This window comes from Ceratotherium simum, chromosome 28 (genome assembly GCF_057802395.1).
Source record: "Ceratotherium simum simum isolate JZ-2026a chromosome 28, ASM5780239v1, whole genome shotgun sequence".
Taxonomy (NCBI): Eukaryota; Metazoa; Chordata; class Mammalia; order Perissodactyla; family Rhinocerotidae; genus Ceratotherium; species Ceratotherium simum.
The window spans coordinates 25,080,522-25,098,431 of NC_141927.1; the positions used below are offsets into that span (position 1 = coordinate 25,080,522).

A 17,910-nucleotide genomic window follows, 5' to 3' on the forward strand; every position below is an offset into this window, starting at 1 on the left:
TAACATTAGCTTCATATTAAATGGCTTAGTTTGTGCATATCTAGCAAATGTGATGGTAGAATTTACTTATAATTAATCCATGAATCTCTTTTCAATTAATCTACTATTTTTGTAATGATAAACAACACATTAAGTCAAGAAGTTATGTATTTACCTAAGATCAAAGGGGTGGAAAATCCTGTATATAAATTTGAGCACCTACCTAAATGGAACTATTCTCTATAAAATTCTTTAATTTATATACCTCTACTACTGATTCTGAAATTATTCAAGATTCATTCTAACTGTAAGACAGAATATTTCAAAGTAAATAAACAAATTAAAATAATAGGTAACCTTAGTATATCTAGATATTACTCTAAGTCCTTTATGCATGTTAACACATTCATTCCTCACCATATTTTTCAGATGAGTAAAAAGCATAGAGAAGTTACTAATTGTATGTGCCAGAGCTGGCATACAAACCTGCCAGCCTTGACGCATAGCCGTGTCATTTAACCACTACCCCATACTGCCTTCTCTAGCTGATTGTAATGGGAATCTGATAGCTTGAGCAAAAAAAAAAAAAAGAGGGCCAGCACCGTGGCCTAGTGGTTAAGTTTGGCGCCCCCCACTTTGGCAGCCTGGATTCAGTTCCTGGGCACAAACCTACACCACTCATTGGCAGCCATGCTGTGGTGGCAACCCACATACAAAATAGAGGAAGATTGGCACAGATGTTAGCTCAGGGTGAATCTTCCTCAGCAAAAAAGATAAATAAATAAAAAATGGAAGAAATAGGTGAACTGTTTTTTGTTCAGTTTAAATAAGTGGAATAAAAATTTTTTTGATGAATAAATATGAAATGAAATACTTCAACCTAGAAAGCCAGTAGAAATGACATTTTTGTTTTTTGTTTGTAACCTTCTAGATAATTTTTTTTTAATCCTTCAGGATTCATCTAAAATGTTTTCTTTACAGTGAAGTCTTCCCTAAATCTCCTTCTGTCTTCCCAAACAGAATCAACTACTCCTTCTCTGTGCTGCCATAATAATTTACACATACTTTAGTAGGGCAGGCACCCATATGGAGGAAAGGCAATCCAAGTGATCTGAAGACTAACAAGAAGGGATGTTTTAATCTTCTTTCCATATGAAGGGTGTATAGCAGCTTCATGCTCAATTTTGTCAACACATTTAAAGCCTTATTTTTCGATAGAAGATCCTTCTTAGTACTTTTTTTCCATTAATGTAAGCATGGGATATGTTTTCTCTTTGAAAGTTGTCTGGTGTGAATTGTTAATCTCTCCTTATCTCCTTAATCTCTCCCCTTTTCCCTCTATATTGAATTTTCCTCAATCCCCATGTATTTAGGGGAAAAAACACAGCCCAAATTTCTGCTAAATACAGCGCCATATTGTCTCCATCTCAGAAAGCATGACAGCCCTTACCTGCTAGACAGGGTTCTTTGTTGAATGGTAAAGGCAAAAAAACCGAGGAGCTAAAATGGGTGATGATTTTAGGATCTGCCTGCATCTACATCTCTGCCTCCATTTAAAGTGTAAACTAGATTTTACGTTACACATACTGTCTCATAGAAATCACCACCATTGCTGAATAATGGTTAATTCTGTAAATAAAGATCTATTTCTAAGTTTTCAGTTCAATAGACACTTGGAATAGGCAAAATAATACAGTGCAAACATTGTGAATTTTGGAGTCTGCAGACCCGGGTTCAAATGCCAGTTCTACAACTGAATATCTGAGAACATAAGAAAATTATTTAATTTCTCAACTTGAGGTTCATGTAAAAAAGGAGATATTGTTTCCTACCTCATGACTTGCTGGGAGGAGTCAATGAAAGAATGTGTGTGAGATGCATTGCGCAGATCTGGCACAGAGTACATATTTAGAATTTGTTAATTTTCTTTCCCTGTCCCATGTACTCATGCCAGGCACCGGGCTCAAGATGAATAAGATGTATCCTGCAGCCCTCAAAACTTCTTTTTGGTCTTTATGTTTTTCTAGGTCATTCCTTGTTTTTTATTTCTGTTCCTTGGTATTTAAAGCTAATTTTAACATTCTCTCATCATCAAAAATTTTTCCACAAGCACTTTCCATTCCTTTTGATAATTGCACCATGGAATAAGGGGATTATAACAGCATGATTATGACCTCGATTGTCCACCAAGGAGCTCTGTCCCAGATTCAGACTAGAAACTCTCTGCCAGACTGGAAACCTCACACTGCACTGTCAACTTACAGTTTAGCAGGGAGGACAAGACAGACAATGAAACAGGGACCTCTGTTAGAGATTATTTGTGAGAAGATACTGGAGTGAGTTCTATGAATAATGAGGATATAAAGAATAATATAGGCTGGAGTCTTTAAGAAGGGCTTTAAGGTGAAAAAAATATTGAAATCAGGGTGGAGATAAAGATTTAAAGTGGGCTGCCTTGATACAGCCTGACGAATTGGGGTCAGACAGATTTGAATTTTAATGCCAGCTCTGCCACAGAATGTGAATTTGGTCAAGTTACTTGCCTTAAGCCTTGGCTTCATCATCTATCAAGTGATGATAGTAATATCTTCCACATAGAGTTGGTGAACACTGAAGCAGAGAATGACTGTAAAGTATTGTCTTTAAAAGATGAAAACACAATAAATGGTAGATTTTTCAAATATTTACTATTTTGCCTCAGAATTATTGTATTGTTAGAAAGGTGCAAAGTTACTCTCTTCACCTAAACCAATCATAAACAGGAAGGCAAAATTAATGCAAAAGATTTCTGATATACATAAAGGTCAAATATAAATGGCTTATAAATTACCTGCTATTTATGACTATGCATTTGATGTTTATAAATTACCTGCTATTTGTGACTATGCGTTTGATGTTGATCCAATTTGAAATCTTAATGAATCATACTTCTCTTATGGTAAAATGTTGTTTTGCTTTTCCATGCAAAGGAAGAATAGATGGCCCCTGATCTGAAATCACTCAGGGCGTGAGAAATTTAGTTAGGGTTATGTGTTTTACACACATACACACACGCACACACACACACTTAAGAAATATAGTATTACTTTTCATATTCATTATCATCGTGTATCTTTTTTGTACCCTTTCTTTCTATTCTTTATCTTTGTATGCCACTTTTTTCTTCTCTTTTTTTGCAGCTTTATTGAGATATAATTGGCATATAACGTTGTGTAAGTTTAAAGTGTACAATATGATGATTTGATACACTTATATATTGCAAAATGATTACCACAATAAGGTTAGTTAACACATCCATCGCCTCATATAATTATAATTTTGTGTGTGTGTGGTGAGAACATTTAATATCTACTCTCTTAGCAACTTTCAAGTTTATAATTAACAAGTGTTGTTAACTATAGTCACTGTACTGAATATTAGATCCCCCAAATTTATACATCTTATTTTTTCTTTTATTGCTTGTGTGCTTTGGTGTCATATCCAAAAAATCATTGCCAAGACCAGTGTCAAGAAGCTTTTTCTCTATGTTTTCTTCTAGGAGTTTTTACAGTTTCAGATCTTACATTTAAGTCTTTAATTCATTTCGAGTTAATTTTTGTGAGTGGTTAAGATAGGGGTCCAACTGCATTCATTTGCATGTGAATATCCAATTTTCTCAACACCACTAATTGAAAATACTATTTTTTCCTCATTGAGTATTCTTGGCTTCCTTGTCAAATATTAGTTGACTATACACGTGGTGTGTGTTTATTTCTGAGCTCTCTATTCTATTCCATTGGTCTATGTGTCTGTTTTTATGCCAGTACAATCACCATACTCTTTTGATTACTATAGCTTTGTAATATAGTTTGAAATCAGGAAATGTGATCCCTCCAGCTTTGTTGTTCTTTCTCAAGATTGCTTTGGCTATTCGGGGTGTTTTGCAATTCCACACAAATTTTACAATTGTTTTCCCTATTCTGTGAAAAATGCCCTTAGAATTTTGACAGATTATACCGAATCTGTAGATCACTTTGGGTAGTATGGACATTTTCACAATTTTAATTCTTCCAATCCAAGAACATGGGATATCTTTCCATTTATTTGTGTCTTCTTCAATTTCTTTCATCAATGTCTTATAGTTTTCAGTGTACAGATCTCTTACCTCCCTGGTTAAATATTAATATTTTTAAGTCTAGTTATTCTTTCATGAAATAATATTTAATGAGCACATTCTAGGTACCAGGCACTATGCTAAGATCTGAGGATGTATCAGTGAACAAGACAGGTGAAGTCCCTGCCCTTGTGATACATAGATTCCAGCTGAGGGAGACAGACAAGGATTCTAAAAAGAGATGAATGAAGGGTGGATGGATAGATGGATAGTAGATAGATAAATAGATAGATAGATAGATAAGACTGTGGATGGATATAATTGATATGTGGTAGATAAACAAGGTAATAAGATTGTGAAACACAGAATGATATGCTGTGGAGGTTGAAGGAAGGAAACTCCTCTACTTGAAATGTCAAAAGATACTTCTCTGAGGTAGTGATATTGAAACTGAGACCTGAGTGACAAGAAAGGGCCAGCAAAGTGAAATACTGGAGCAAGGGACAAGAAAAGACATAGCCCCTACCATAGAAACCAGCTTGATGTACTAGAAGGACTACAAAGAGTGAGTATGGCTGACACATACTAAGGAACAAGAGAATGGTCGAGTATCAGGCCAGAGAGTTAGGGTGCAAAATAGATGATATGTGACCGTGTGGGCCATGGTAAAGTTGAGATGAAGAAAGATAGACACAAAGATGTTGAACTCATAATTTTCTCAGGTTAAAATTATAGAGTGATATGTGTCTTTACTCCCTCCCCTCTCATTTTCCTCACCCTCACCTTTCCTCTGTTCTCTCAGGCCACCATATAATGCAAAGAGAGCGTTTGATAAATCAAATGCACAGCCTTTGGAGAGATTACCAAGTAATTGCATTCACTTAGCAGACATGTCATAGCTACATATTGTGCACTAGTTACTAAAAAACCATGATGATATTAATAATAACTATTTATAGTAATGGCTAACATTTAATGAAGATTATTACGTGCCAATTATATATATATGCAATATATCTTGCTTAATCGGCATGAAACTCTGTGAGTGCATGTTATTAATATACCCATTTTCAAATGCGGGAATTGAATCACACATGACAAAGCGTAATTCCTGCCCTCAAATAGCTTATAGTTCGTTCGATAGACAGACACTTGAGCTAAATGCTTCCAGGCCATTGTGTTAGATGCCACCATGGAGATCTGAGGTGAACACAGAAAAGAGTGAGATGAGGAGAAAAGAGAGCTGTCTTTTCATTTGACACCCACAATGACCCTGCTGCATGAGGGGTGTTAAGTGATTTACTTAAGGTCACACAGTGAGGAAGAGGTGTCTATGAGCTTCTACCTCCTGACTCAGTGCAGTGCCCTAGCCAGATCCCACTGCTGCCCCTTCCAATTCACAATCAGCTGTTAAATTTACCAAGGTAGTACATTACCTCTGTCTCCAGTATGTGCCTTCTAAAATCAGACCCTCTGAAGAGTACAATTGTTCTTACAAACTAATGCATGACGATGGGTGACATGTCAGTGTCAGTTATCAGTAACTCTTTAGTGTGTCAATGTGTTTTGGGAGAAGGAGGAGGTGGAAAGGTGCTGGTGGAAGGGAGAAAGGCATATAGAGAACATTTACATGCCCTTAATATCGATTCCTTTTCTTTTAATAGGATCTGGAGTCAGGATCTGAGAGTGGAGCAGATACCATTTCAGTAAATCAGACACAAATAAATTTGTCTTCTAACACTGAGTCCACTGACCTACCCTCTTCCACCCCAGTAGCCAATTCTGGAACCAAACCCAAGTCTACGGTAAGTTGCAAATTGAAACAGTCAGTTTCAACATGAACTGTTGATGATCATCAGGTAAGAGTTGATATCTATTCAATATAGAAGAAATACTCTTGGAGTCTTAGTTGCAGTGACTTGATAATATTTAAAGTACAACCCAACATCTGCTGTTTGTTTATTTTATAAATGATACCACAAGTACTTCACTAAAACAGGTCATGGTTCCAGAATTATGCAAAACATGGTATTAAATTTTGTTGCTGGATATTCAGAACTTTAAGGAACCAAGAATACAAAATCTGAAGAAGGATCTGCCTGCATTATTATCCTGACCACAAGTTGGAAAATTGCATCTCCAAGCTTCAATAGATCAATCAATCCATCAATAGATAGAGATAGAGATAAAGATATATAAAAATCACACACATCATAAATTTTATGTGGGTTTTAAATGACATAGTACATGTAAAGTGCTTAGTAAAATGCTTACCACAGAATAGATACTGAATAAATGTAAGCTACTATCATTATTATTATGATGCTTCATTGACCTTACAATGCTACGAAAACAAATAAAAAGAATTACCACATGTAATAGTGTATCATGGTAAATTGTGAATAAAGACATTTTCCTTTAAGTAAAAAAGTTGAACTGCAACAGGAAAGCGGTATTTGACTCTAAAAGGTAACATTTATGGGGGAAGTAATTACTACTTCAAATATCTAAAGTCCCAGCAGCTCCAAAATAACCTTTCCTAGTTTAGTGAAAATCATAGTGCCGTATTACTTTTTTAAATGCTCGTGTTAGCTTAACACAGAGAAACAAGTTTGGATTGCTTGTTTGCCTGTCTTGAAAATACAAGGCAAGTCTGAAATAGGACTCGAAACAGAATACTCTGTAAAACATAGTAGATATGTTCAATTGCAAGAAAAACTAGAGACGTTTTTTAAAGAATAAATATTTATTGGACAGCCACGATGTGACATGCATTATGCTAGATGAAAAAGACTCAGAGAGCAATAAAACATATTCTCTGTCTTTAAACAGCTCATGGTCTAGCAAAAGGAGGTAAGCATGGAAACAGTGAAATGCAATGACCTGCTATGTGGTAGTGCTGTGTGTATTGGAAATAGGAGGAACCAATGACATCCACACAATGCTATTTGGGGGTACACTGAAAAGGCTCAAAAATAATGTACTAATGGGCAGACTGCAATGAAATGGTGCTCTTCTTTTTCATAATGGGTAAAGAAGGTTGAAATGCAAAATTAAAATATGAAACCTGATGATCTCATTTTAGCACATTCTTATTAAGGAAAAAGATAAAAATCTCTCAGTAGTTTTAACGTGAAGGTTTGGGAACCATTGGAGTATTTGCTTTTTGGACACTGGGGACAGGTGTGGGGCTGACATATAAGAAGGAAGCAAAAAGGAAAGTGAATTCCCTTGTTAAAGATATTTATGCTTCAGTTCGCTTTTTAGAGCACTTGCTATCATGCTGAAGAGCAGTTCTTTTCACTCTGATATTGATTCCATGTTCATCTTTTACTTTAGAATAATTACCACTGAGATCCACTATTTCTTCCTTGTAACATACATATTTTAGTGTGTGGCCACCTTATAACACCTTTGTAACAATTTATGCAACTCTGTATTCAGTTTCTTAGACTTTCTTCAATACTTCCATGTTTATAAATGTGGTCAATATATTTCCATTGAGATATGTACATATTTCTTATGGTAACCATCTTCAGTAAAGTTTTAGAATGAGAAACAAAACCATCAGTTTTTCTATGACTTAACATTTTCATGTTTTACCATATCAATTGACCAAACTATTCACCCCACAAGCAAAATTAAGAAACACTTAAAATCAGTTATTGAGCAGAAACATATTTTTTCATGTACCACAAATCAGATATTTACTGAAAAGTTGCCAACTTGGAATAAAATTGAATGTGAGAGTGTATGCAGCTATTGAAGTGTGGCTTGTTACCTGAGCACCCATCACAGCTTTGTAGTGATGCCACAACTCATTAGTCAGTGAGCCATGAGAATCAAACACAATATTCGTCCTCAAGACAACCAAAAACTGCTTAACACATCTTGACCAATACCACAAGTAGAGTTAGACAGCTGGACACACAACTCTGTCCAGCTACTGAACTATAATTTAATAAAATTCTCTAGCCAGCCATGAGAGGTGGCTAGAAAAAAACCTCCACTCTCAAAGGCAACTGACTTTTAGGAAATTTCTTGAAGAAAATGGCCTATAATGAAAGTAGCTTGAAAAACAGACTTTTGTTTTGAGGGGAGGGGTTGTTTTAATGTGTGTGCATGCATTTTATTTTTGGTTGTTATTGGTGGTGTTATTCTTTTGGGTACTTCCTTTTTACTACAGTTGGAAAATAATTCTTGGACCATGAATCAATTTTATGTTTTTAGTTGTTCTTGGGTTAGAATATTAGAATGAAGAATTTTACCCATTTTATCAGAGATTAAACAGATACCTTGGCCCTCAGTTTGGAGCTTAGGGAATAGATGATGTGGATGGCAGTCTGGCTACTTTGTGAGAAAAGAAAAAACTCTAGTATTCTACAGAGCTGTTCCTTTCCTCGTGAACTAAAATTTCAATTTTAACATTAAGGAGAAACATTAAATTCTAATAACACCTACTTCTAACATCCACCTAAAATGAACTAACCTTCTGCTCCATAATGCCACATTTTTACAGAATGCTTACTTTCATTTCGGAATTATTTAATGTTACATTTGATTTGCTGCTGTGAGGTCTATTTAAAATGGTGACTAACTACCACAAATATTTGGCTTTCCTTTTGTGTGTAAGGTCTCTGGGTTTCTAAGCGCCTATTTTTCAATAAGATTTCTTCTTCTACATTTATTATTAGAATGGGACCAATGAGTAATCTTCGGATCTTTCATGAATACTATGTATATATCACACTGAAAATTGAGCATTAAAGTAGATTTCTGAGACGTATTTCACACAAAAATGAAAAAGTTAAAATGTAGGATATCCAATATCAAAAAACATCAGGAGAAAAGAGGTCTAGTGCTTCATGTCAAAAAGTTCATCAATTTCTCTCCTAAATTCTTTGCTTTGTTCCTTTGAGGCAGTCTCATAATGCCTTTCCTTCTAGACACTTCTGCAAACAACCCATGAGTAGTCACATCATTTTATATGAAGTGTTTTGATTCACTGCAGAGTAATATACTGACCTGCCTCTCGCCATGGAATTCAGTACTCAAGTTGTTCCTATGTTAGTTAATATAGGGTTGTTACATGAAAGGTTTTAAAGCCGGTCACTAAAACCCCAGAGGTTTTGTTGTTGTTGTTTTTCCTAAAGATACTGATAAGTGTAGGTGTTCATTAAATCACTATCAATTATACATTTATGAAGAAAGCGACCCAGCCCTAAATAAGGAAAATAGCATATTTTATTTGTGAAATAAGTAACTGGAGGAAGAGAGAGTCTAGCATTCTGCCGTGAAGAATAACTGAGAGCATCATTAAAAACAATGCAAGGATGTATTTGTAATTTAGTCTAAATGCCTCTCCCCACCTCAGAAACTCCTTTAGTTGCCCTGTGATAGAGAGAATTCTAGTAACAGTCATGAGACCCTCAATCATTTGAGCATGTTGCAACCACAGCTAGACAGAGCAGCTTTGAATACAGCCTAAACTATCTAAAGGAATGTTGGAATATATTGGCATTCATATCAGAATGTAGTGACTACTGGAATTACAAAATAACCCTTTCATTGAAGACATCAAAAACAGCAGAAATTATTAACTTTCATTGTTGTGATAGCTACAGAGTGAAAACAGACAGATACATCTCATTCCAGCTCAAGATGGCAACAGTAGCTCCAATTTCGCAGATCAAATACACCCCTAATCTTTTCATCATCCCCACCAAAATACCAATGAGATAGATATAGAGGGAAACATTAGCTCATGGAGAGGCGGGAGCTGAGGACAGGCAGAATGCCACCCAGCCAGAGACCACCAACTCCTTTTAAGAATGGTTCAAAATAAATCCTGCCTAAAGATTGCTAGAGGGTGACCAAAGTAAAGCTTGAAGAGAGTATGTCCTGACTGCAAGTTCATGATCATTTCTAGATGACTCTAAAAAAGAAAAGACTCCAATGCCACAGTCAACCTGATATTTGGACTGCTTTTACTGACAATTCCAAAAATTGCATGATCAATCTAACCTATTGTTGAAGGAAAAAAATATCTTAATATGACCCCCCAAACGTAACTGTTTATGCTATAGTCAACTTAGTGAGGCACTTATATACAATCTATTATTTTCCTCCCCTCTGGCATCATAGAAGCAAACAGTAATTTTCTAGCCTGACATGCACTTGTCAATAGCCTTATCCTTCCTAAAAAGCATAAATGTTTTGAAGTGAGGGGAAAAGGAGGTGATGACATTGTATATGAATTTTGACATTGTTATTTTTAATGAGCGTTTTTAAAGTTTAAGTCATTTAAAAACAGGATCTTATTTTTCCTTTTTTCACCCAATGAGATATGGTCTAATCTACATTGTTCTTGAAATTATCCATTTATATTTTGACCACTGTGCATATAAGAACCATAAATTTCCGCTCACAGTATTTCTATGAATTTATATGTAAATCTGGTAAAAGCAGAGACTGATGGAATGTGAACCTTAGGAAAGATCCAGAAGTTTTATCTGGGTAATAACTATGGAGAAAAGTATTTTCTGCCCTCGTAATAATAATATCAAAAATAAAAAGAACAAGCATTTATGGAGTGCACGCTTTGTGGCAGAGACTACGTTACGGACTAGTAAGGCACAGTTCATCGAATCCTCACAACAGCCTTTGAGGTAGATGCTATTATTATTAGGGTTCATAGATGAAGACACTGGGACTCACAATGGCTAATCTGAGTCACCTACGGTCTCACGGCTAGTAAGGGATGGGATCAGGATGGCACCCAGATCTTCCATGCTCCTAAGCACTGCTTTATACAAAAAATACACATGCTAACCACCTGGCTTCAGAACCAATATGTATTGGTTTGAGATGTTGTTATATCAGAAACAAAGTATCATTAATGTTTGAATTCTCAAAGTGCACAAGAACAGTTTCATTGAACAATAAAGAACAGTGGCTGGTTCATCAGAGCATGGTGTGGGTTATATTGTTCTAACATCATTTTCTAAATCATCCATCTACCACAGATATTTTATATGTGTTCATATGTATATATGTGTGTGTACATATACTAGATTATATATACATATATTTTTGTGTATATGTGTGTATATATATATCTCCATTCCCCGATGTTATTTTCCAAAAGGCTATGTTGAATAATTCTCAACTATATGATTAAATTTTTGATGAAATCAAATTAGTAATTATGAAGTTCTTATATAGTCACATTATTATTATTCAGTATAAATTTTAGTAATATATTTATTAATTTTATATAAGACTGTTGCTCAGGATAAACACAGAAACCACAAATGCAGATTTATTCATTGTTACCAGGTATGGAGTCTGGTGGTGTCTGTATCTGGGATAGGAGATTTGAAGTTTGGGAAGATCTGAGAAAGGGTTTCAAAGGAGAAAATCTCATAAGGTGAGAAGAACAGAGGTTAATGGGCACCTTTTATAACCAATAACCAACTTGTTAATTGTTGCTTCTGTAAAAGGAGGACTTCCATGTAAGGCTGCTTAAAAATAAAAATTATAAAGCCCATAAAATATTGTTTTGATGGAAAGTTATTTATGAAAGATGTCAGCGACAGTCTGATTGGGAATATGACATTAATCCGTGGTGAATTAGCTACACAAGATTAGAAAAAGAATTCTTAATCTGGAATCCATGGATGGATTTAGGAGAGTGCCTGAACCCCCTGAAATTGTATTTTAAATTATGTATGCATGTCAGCATTTACACATGGGAAGCCTGTCAATATCTTAATCTGATTCTCAAAAGACTTTACAAGCCCCCCATAAAGAAATGCTTATTCAAGTTTTGATGGATGATTCAATCAATTATCTAGTGAAGAGATCTGATGAACATGAGAACATCTTTGTTACAAATAATATACTTCGAGCACATTGACAGGAATTACTTTGTTAGAGTTTATTTCCTAGTGGAGAATTCCACATTACCCCCTTTGCAATAAATTAGGCTGTGCTTCACGGATATTTGGTGAAAACTGATTTTGCTATGGAACTATAAAATGTTGTTCACATTTGTGCCAAGGTACGGCATATCAATAAAATTAACTGATCCAAGAAAGAAAAGAAAGACCATCGGGGGTTCTCCATAATAGTTTCAATGTAAACCAGGTTTTGTATCTAAATGCAATGACATATCTTGTACATATGGTCATTAAGCTAAAGTCATTTTGCTTGTGACACTAAATAATGGGCACTAAAGGGGCCGGCCTGGTGGCTTAGCAGTTAAGTGCGTGCGCTCCGCTACTGGCGGCCTGGGTTCGGATCCCAGGCACGCACTGACGCACCGCTTCTCCGGCCATGCTGAGGCCGCGTCCCACATACAGCAACTAGAAGGATGTACAAGTATGACACACAACTATCTACTGGGGCTTTGGGGAAGAAAAAAAGGAGGAGGATTGGCAATAGATGTTAGCTCAGAGCTGGTCTTCCTCAGCAAAAAGAGGAGGATTAGCATGGATGTTAGCTCAGGGCTGATCTCCCTCACAAGAAAACAAAAATAGTCGGCACTAAAATTGAAAAAAAGCAAGTAGATTCTGGAATCCAAATAACATCATTTTAAAGTATCATTTAAAACTCAACTCATATGCAAAATTTTAGTAATGCCTCTATTTTGTTTTATCAGGAAATTATATACTACATTTTTGCTTAAATGTTTATCAAATGAATTTTTTTAACAAAGCTGGTAATTTTCCCTAATGCTGTCAACTATTTAAAATAAAATATAGGGATAAAGCATTGTCTTTTTTACAAATAGGACCTGCAAATACTCCTGTTTTTTGTTTTTGTTTTTGTTTTTGTTTTTATGAGGAGATCAGCCCTGTGCTAACATCTGCCAATCCTCTTCTTTTTTTGCTGAGGAAGACTGGCCCTGGGCTAACATCCGTGCCCATCTTCCTCCACTTTATATGTGACGCTGCCGCAGCATGGCTTGCCATGTGGTGTGTCGGTGCACGCCAGGGATACCAACCGACGAACCCCAGGCCGCCGCAGCGGAGCACGTGTACTTAACCATTTGCACCACCTGGCCGGTCCCCAAATACCCCTTTTTACTGAAGTCTTGGGAAAAAAATACAAGGCAATATATAAATTTGACTAGAATTTAAATAGGATTTCACAATGTCACATATGATAAGTAAAGAAAATAGTCAGCGTAGTAAAGGAAAAAATGACACACAGAATTTTTAAAGAAAGTTTAGTCAGCCTCTTCTGAAACACCAAAAAAATTGACTTAATACAGTTTATCATTAATAAACACAAACAAAATGTAATAGTCTTAGAAAAATACCTTTGATTGTAATGCTTTTTAATGTGGCCATTTAACTTTGACATAGCTAAGCAATAACATTAAAGTATGTGGATTTTTAAAACAATATTTATCTTTGTTCACTAGGATCCTCATTTTTTATGAGAAAGAAAAATCAGGCAAAATTTATAGCTTTTTGTAACAAAAACTGAGCCACCAGAGAGCTGGGAAAAAACTGTTTCTAAAAAGGAAATCATTCTGTGATTATTATAATGAGATATTTCTTAGAATTCTATGACTCTAAAGCATAGAGGATTCCGTTCACATATTCTGGATTTTGAAATAATAAATAAATATGTAATTCATTAGCCTTGGGCTTTGAAAAAAGAAACATTTTTCATAGTCATTTGCTTTTATATTTAAAATACATTCAAAATTCTCTCATTTCTTGTGTTTAAAGATACTGACATCTGTTTCCAATTTATTTACATGTTAATTCGTGACAGTCTTATTTGGGATGGGTTATTTGATCTCCACAACGACCTCCTCATGTAAGCCTTTTCACTTTGAATCCAAGAGTTTCATTTTGCCAAGAATGAGTATAATTTGTACACAGATATACTGATCCTTACTATTCTGTGTGAACATGGTATTTAAATAATTTTTTGAGTGGGCAAAATTGTTTTTTTATCTTGTTTTAGTTTATAATAACCTGGTTAATTAGATGGCTGGAGTAGAATTCCTAAAACCAAAAGAAATTTGGAAAAACAGAACACACATGAATGATGAAAGAGTTAGAACTGAATAGATTCCATTAGAACAAGAAACAATTTTTTAAAATCATCTAGGCAACCCAAGATTTGGTCATATGAATAGCACTTTTGTATGTTATCATCATTACAATGAGAAAAATTTAGTTTTTCCATGTGCAGATGTTACTTCTCGAATCCAGCTCATATTTTCATCCAAGAGAAATAACAACTTCCAGTTATTTCTGGGCAATGTAAAACGGCAAGCCAACAGCATGCCACATCACAGCAACCAAGAATATAATTCATAGCGCTGAGCAGTAATAATAACCAGTAAGCCATTTTCACAGAGTTTTCACCTCGTTCATTTCAAACCTAGTTATCCCCAAGTTCTAATTACATATTCAATATGTTCTCATTTTTTTCTACTTCTCTCCTTTGATTCTTTGATAATTAATTCTGCTCCTGGCATTCGATGGCCTCTCCACTCATTTCTTAAAGACAGTTGAAGCCACTTGAAATGTTTAACCAGGAATTCCAAGTCAACATTCCATAGCAGTTATACAAAGTTTACACAAAGGGCCTTCTTGACTATAGTTTTGAGCTGTCTACCACATACCAGATTCCTAAATGAAAACACCAACCAAGTATTTGAGTATGCTGAGTATCAGACATCTAAACAGATGGAGTCATGTAACAAAAATACGAAAGTAAGGGAATTGTCTACTCTTAATCTTCACGGTGTCCTAAGACACCATCATATTGAAAAATATCAATGTTCTTGACTATTCTGGGTATTTAATGAGCAATTTATGTGCTAGGTTTCTTTTTTTTTTTTTGAACCAATAGTTCATATTCTTTAAATTATTGTTGCCACTGTCAGTTTTTAGTGATTCTCTATTCTTTCCACCGTAACAACTTGGTGTAATCCAGATGACCTCTGGATTAGTAAACTCCTTCAAAAGAAAATCAATTGATGTTCATGAAAATGATTCTAATTGCTTCCGCTTTACCATAGATTGCTTTATCCATTTTATTTTGTGGTTCTTGTTCTGTTGATTCATTTTGAAGGCCCTATTTTTACATTATAGTAATTTACTGAATGGGCATTTACCAAATTAGTCATAATGTGAAATTCAGAGAATCATGCAAACAGGCAATAATAACGGAATAAATCAGTGCTGTTGAGACCGTGTGCTCCGGGACACCCCCTGAACTGCCTTCCTCCACCTCCACCAGCCAGACTTATTTGCTTTTATCTCTTTTATACATTGGCCTTCTGAATAAGATCTTCTTTGATCAATCATAGTGTAAATTTTGTTTCAATCTTAGACTAAACAAATTATATGGGAGAGGAAAATGTTGGAGAATTTTTTGTGAGTCCAGGCAGCCTCTGCTATATGTCTATATTATTTCCAAGAGTATCCTAGTGAGGCGACCCCAAGAACTGCCTTGCTGCTAGGGTGACATAGTCATTCCTAAAGCTTCACCTTCACTGAGTCCTGAACTCTGGGGGACAGTGAGAAACAAAAAAGCGTGAGAGAGAGCAGATTCAGGATCAAAGCAACTTGACTTAGCCCGGGTCTGGGGTTCTACCGGCCCAGTCATTAAATTCTATACTTTAGACATTGGATTGCAGATAGACAGTTTTGCCTTTTTTTTTTTTCTTTACTTTGTTTCTATTGAAGAATAAAGCCAGAATTTTAAATAATTTTTAATAGATGAGCATTTAGAACTCAGAACTACTAGAATTTCCATTTAGAGATATTTTCTAAGCAAATACTAAGTATTTAATTTTACATTTGGAATTGTGTGGATATATCAAAATTGTACAATCATTTCCCTACTTGTAACACATTTGTAGTTTTTCTTTCTGTATTAAATGCAATATTATATGTAACATTACAGTAGGCATACATACACTCTACATTTATACATACATACATTTTTGTCTGCATTTCTGATATTCTCTATTAAAGTCGCGCATTACATAATGACGTTTCAATAAATGACTGACCACATATACAATGGTGGTCTCATAAGATTAGCCTAGGTGTGTAATAGGCTAACTATCTAGGTTTGTGTAAGTACACTCTATGATGTTTGCAAAACAACAAAATTGCCTAATGACGCAGTCCTCAGAACGTGTCCCCATCATTAAGGAATGCATGACTGTATAGTTACATAGACCAAAAAAGAATTCCATGTTTGTTAAAGAGCAATTTTTTATTACCAGTAATATTGAACTTTTCTTATATTTGTTAGACATTTGAATACCTTACTTTGATCAAAAGGTAAGGAACGATATTATTAGCCATGTGTAATATTTCTAATTGGTGTATTCATGTCTTTATGAAATTATTCTATTTTATTAAACAAAAGATTTTCTAATTTATAGTGTAGCTGAACTCTATTACTATTAATGTTATGAACATTAATATTATGAAACCTAATTTTTTTTTTCAAAAACCTGTAAGAATTTACTATGGCTATGTGTAAGCACTGTCTTTATCACTGGGATAGAATTTAGGGAGAAAAAGAAGGAAGATGACATGATTGGAATCTCTGGAATCAGACTCTGGGACCGAGAATTTCCTGGAGAAGCTTTATTGGTTAGTGTACCTGTATGGAAGTGAGGAAGGCCTAATTGGTCAGAGGGTAGAGCTGGTTGAGCTGCAATGTAGTAACAAGTGGAGCCTCAGCTGATCCTATGGAGCTCTCTGGAGCTTAGGTGGCCCTTCAGAGTTGTCCCGCATTGAGAAAAGGGGGCTGGATCTCTGTATCCCCACACCAGCCAATCATCAGTCTTAGGCTGCCCCTAGAAAGTGCTGTAACCTTGAGTGAGGCAGTTCCTTGCTGCCAAGGGCATGTCCCAATGAGAGAAGCAGCTGCTATTGGCAGCCACTGTTCCCAGCGTTGCGGGGAATTGGTGCACTGGCCCCAAGGAGGAAATCTGGGAGGAGCTCTGCAGTCTCCGCCACATATGCCGTGGCCTTCACCTTCAAGGGGCACATTCTCTGATGCAAGCAGCAGACACACAGACACGTGGTTATGAAGAGATGTAATAAGTACCAAATTAAAGTAATTACCAAATGTAAGGATTAAATGGTAAAGAAATGTATTAGTTCTGTACAGAAGGTGGGAACCCTTCTCTTCCCAGAGGAAATGACAATGGAATATGGTCTCTAATAATGACTAGGAGTTTCTCAGATGACGAAAGGAGAAGAGGAAGAGCATGTAAAAAGCATCAGAGAACAAAAAAGCAGTCTGCTCAGGGCATATTGGCTAATCTAATTTGAGTAAAGTATGGTGTACATAGCTACAGCTGGCAGAAAATGTAGCTGGAACAACCTTCTGGGTGAGTTTCGGGAGAACTTTCAATAACCTGCCAAAAAAAATCTGCCTTAAAGGGAGTGTGGTGAGGGCTTTTAAACAAGAAAATAAAGTGATTTGATTTATATTTTAAAGAACTAGAACTCTACAAGTGCAGAAAAATGGATTCAGAGTGTGGGGGATGTAGGAAACATCAAAGGGAACGAGGAAGAGAAGGTAAATTTGTGTGGTAAGAATTCAGGCCAGGAAGTGATGACTTGAAGGAAACAATGATAGGGAACAGGGAAGATGCAGAGTCACATAGACTGTTGGAGGAAAAACTGATAGAGTTTGAAAATTAACCTTTTGCAAAGGATGAGAAAAAGAAAAGAATTAAAAGCAGATTCAAGAAGACAATATAAAGTCATTGACTAAGGGAATAAAGAAGCAGAAGTAGGTATGAGGAGAAAAAGCAATGTTTTTTAACTACCCTT

The 17,910-nt window shown here is 35.6% G+C and overlaps 1 protein-coding gene across 1 annotated transcript in view; it reads left to right on the plus strand.

Moving 5' to 3' along the window:
* The window catches only part of LOC106799995 (rho GTPase-activating protein 7-like), a 270,378-nt gene that overhangs the window by 94,500 nt on the left and 157,968 nt on the right, over positions 1-17,910 (plus strand). The window contains exon 3 of the mRNA XM_014786307.2: positions 5,737-5,877. Within this exon, the coding sequence (XP_014641793.2) occupies positions 5,737-5,877 (141 nt within the window). The remainder of the gene's footprint in view (positions 1-5,736; positions 5,878-17,910) is intronic.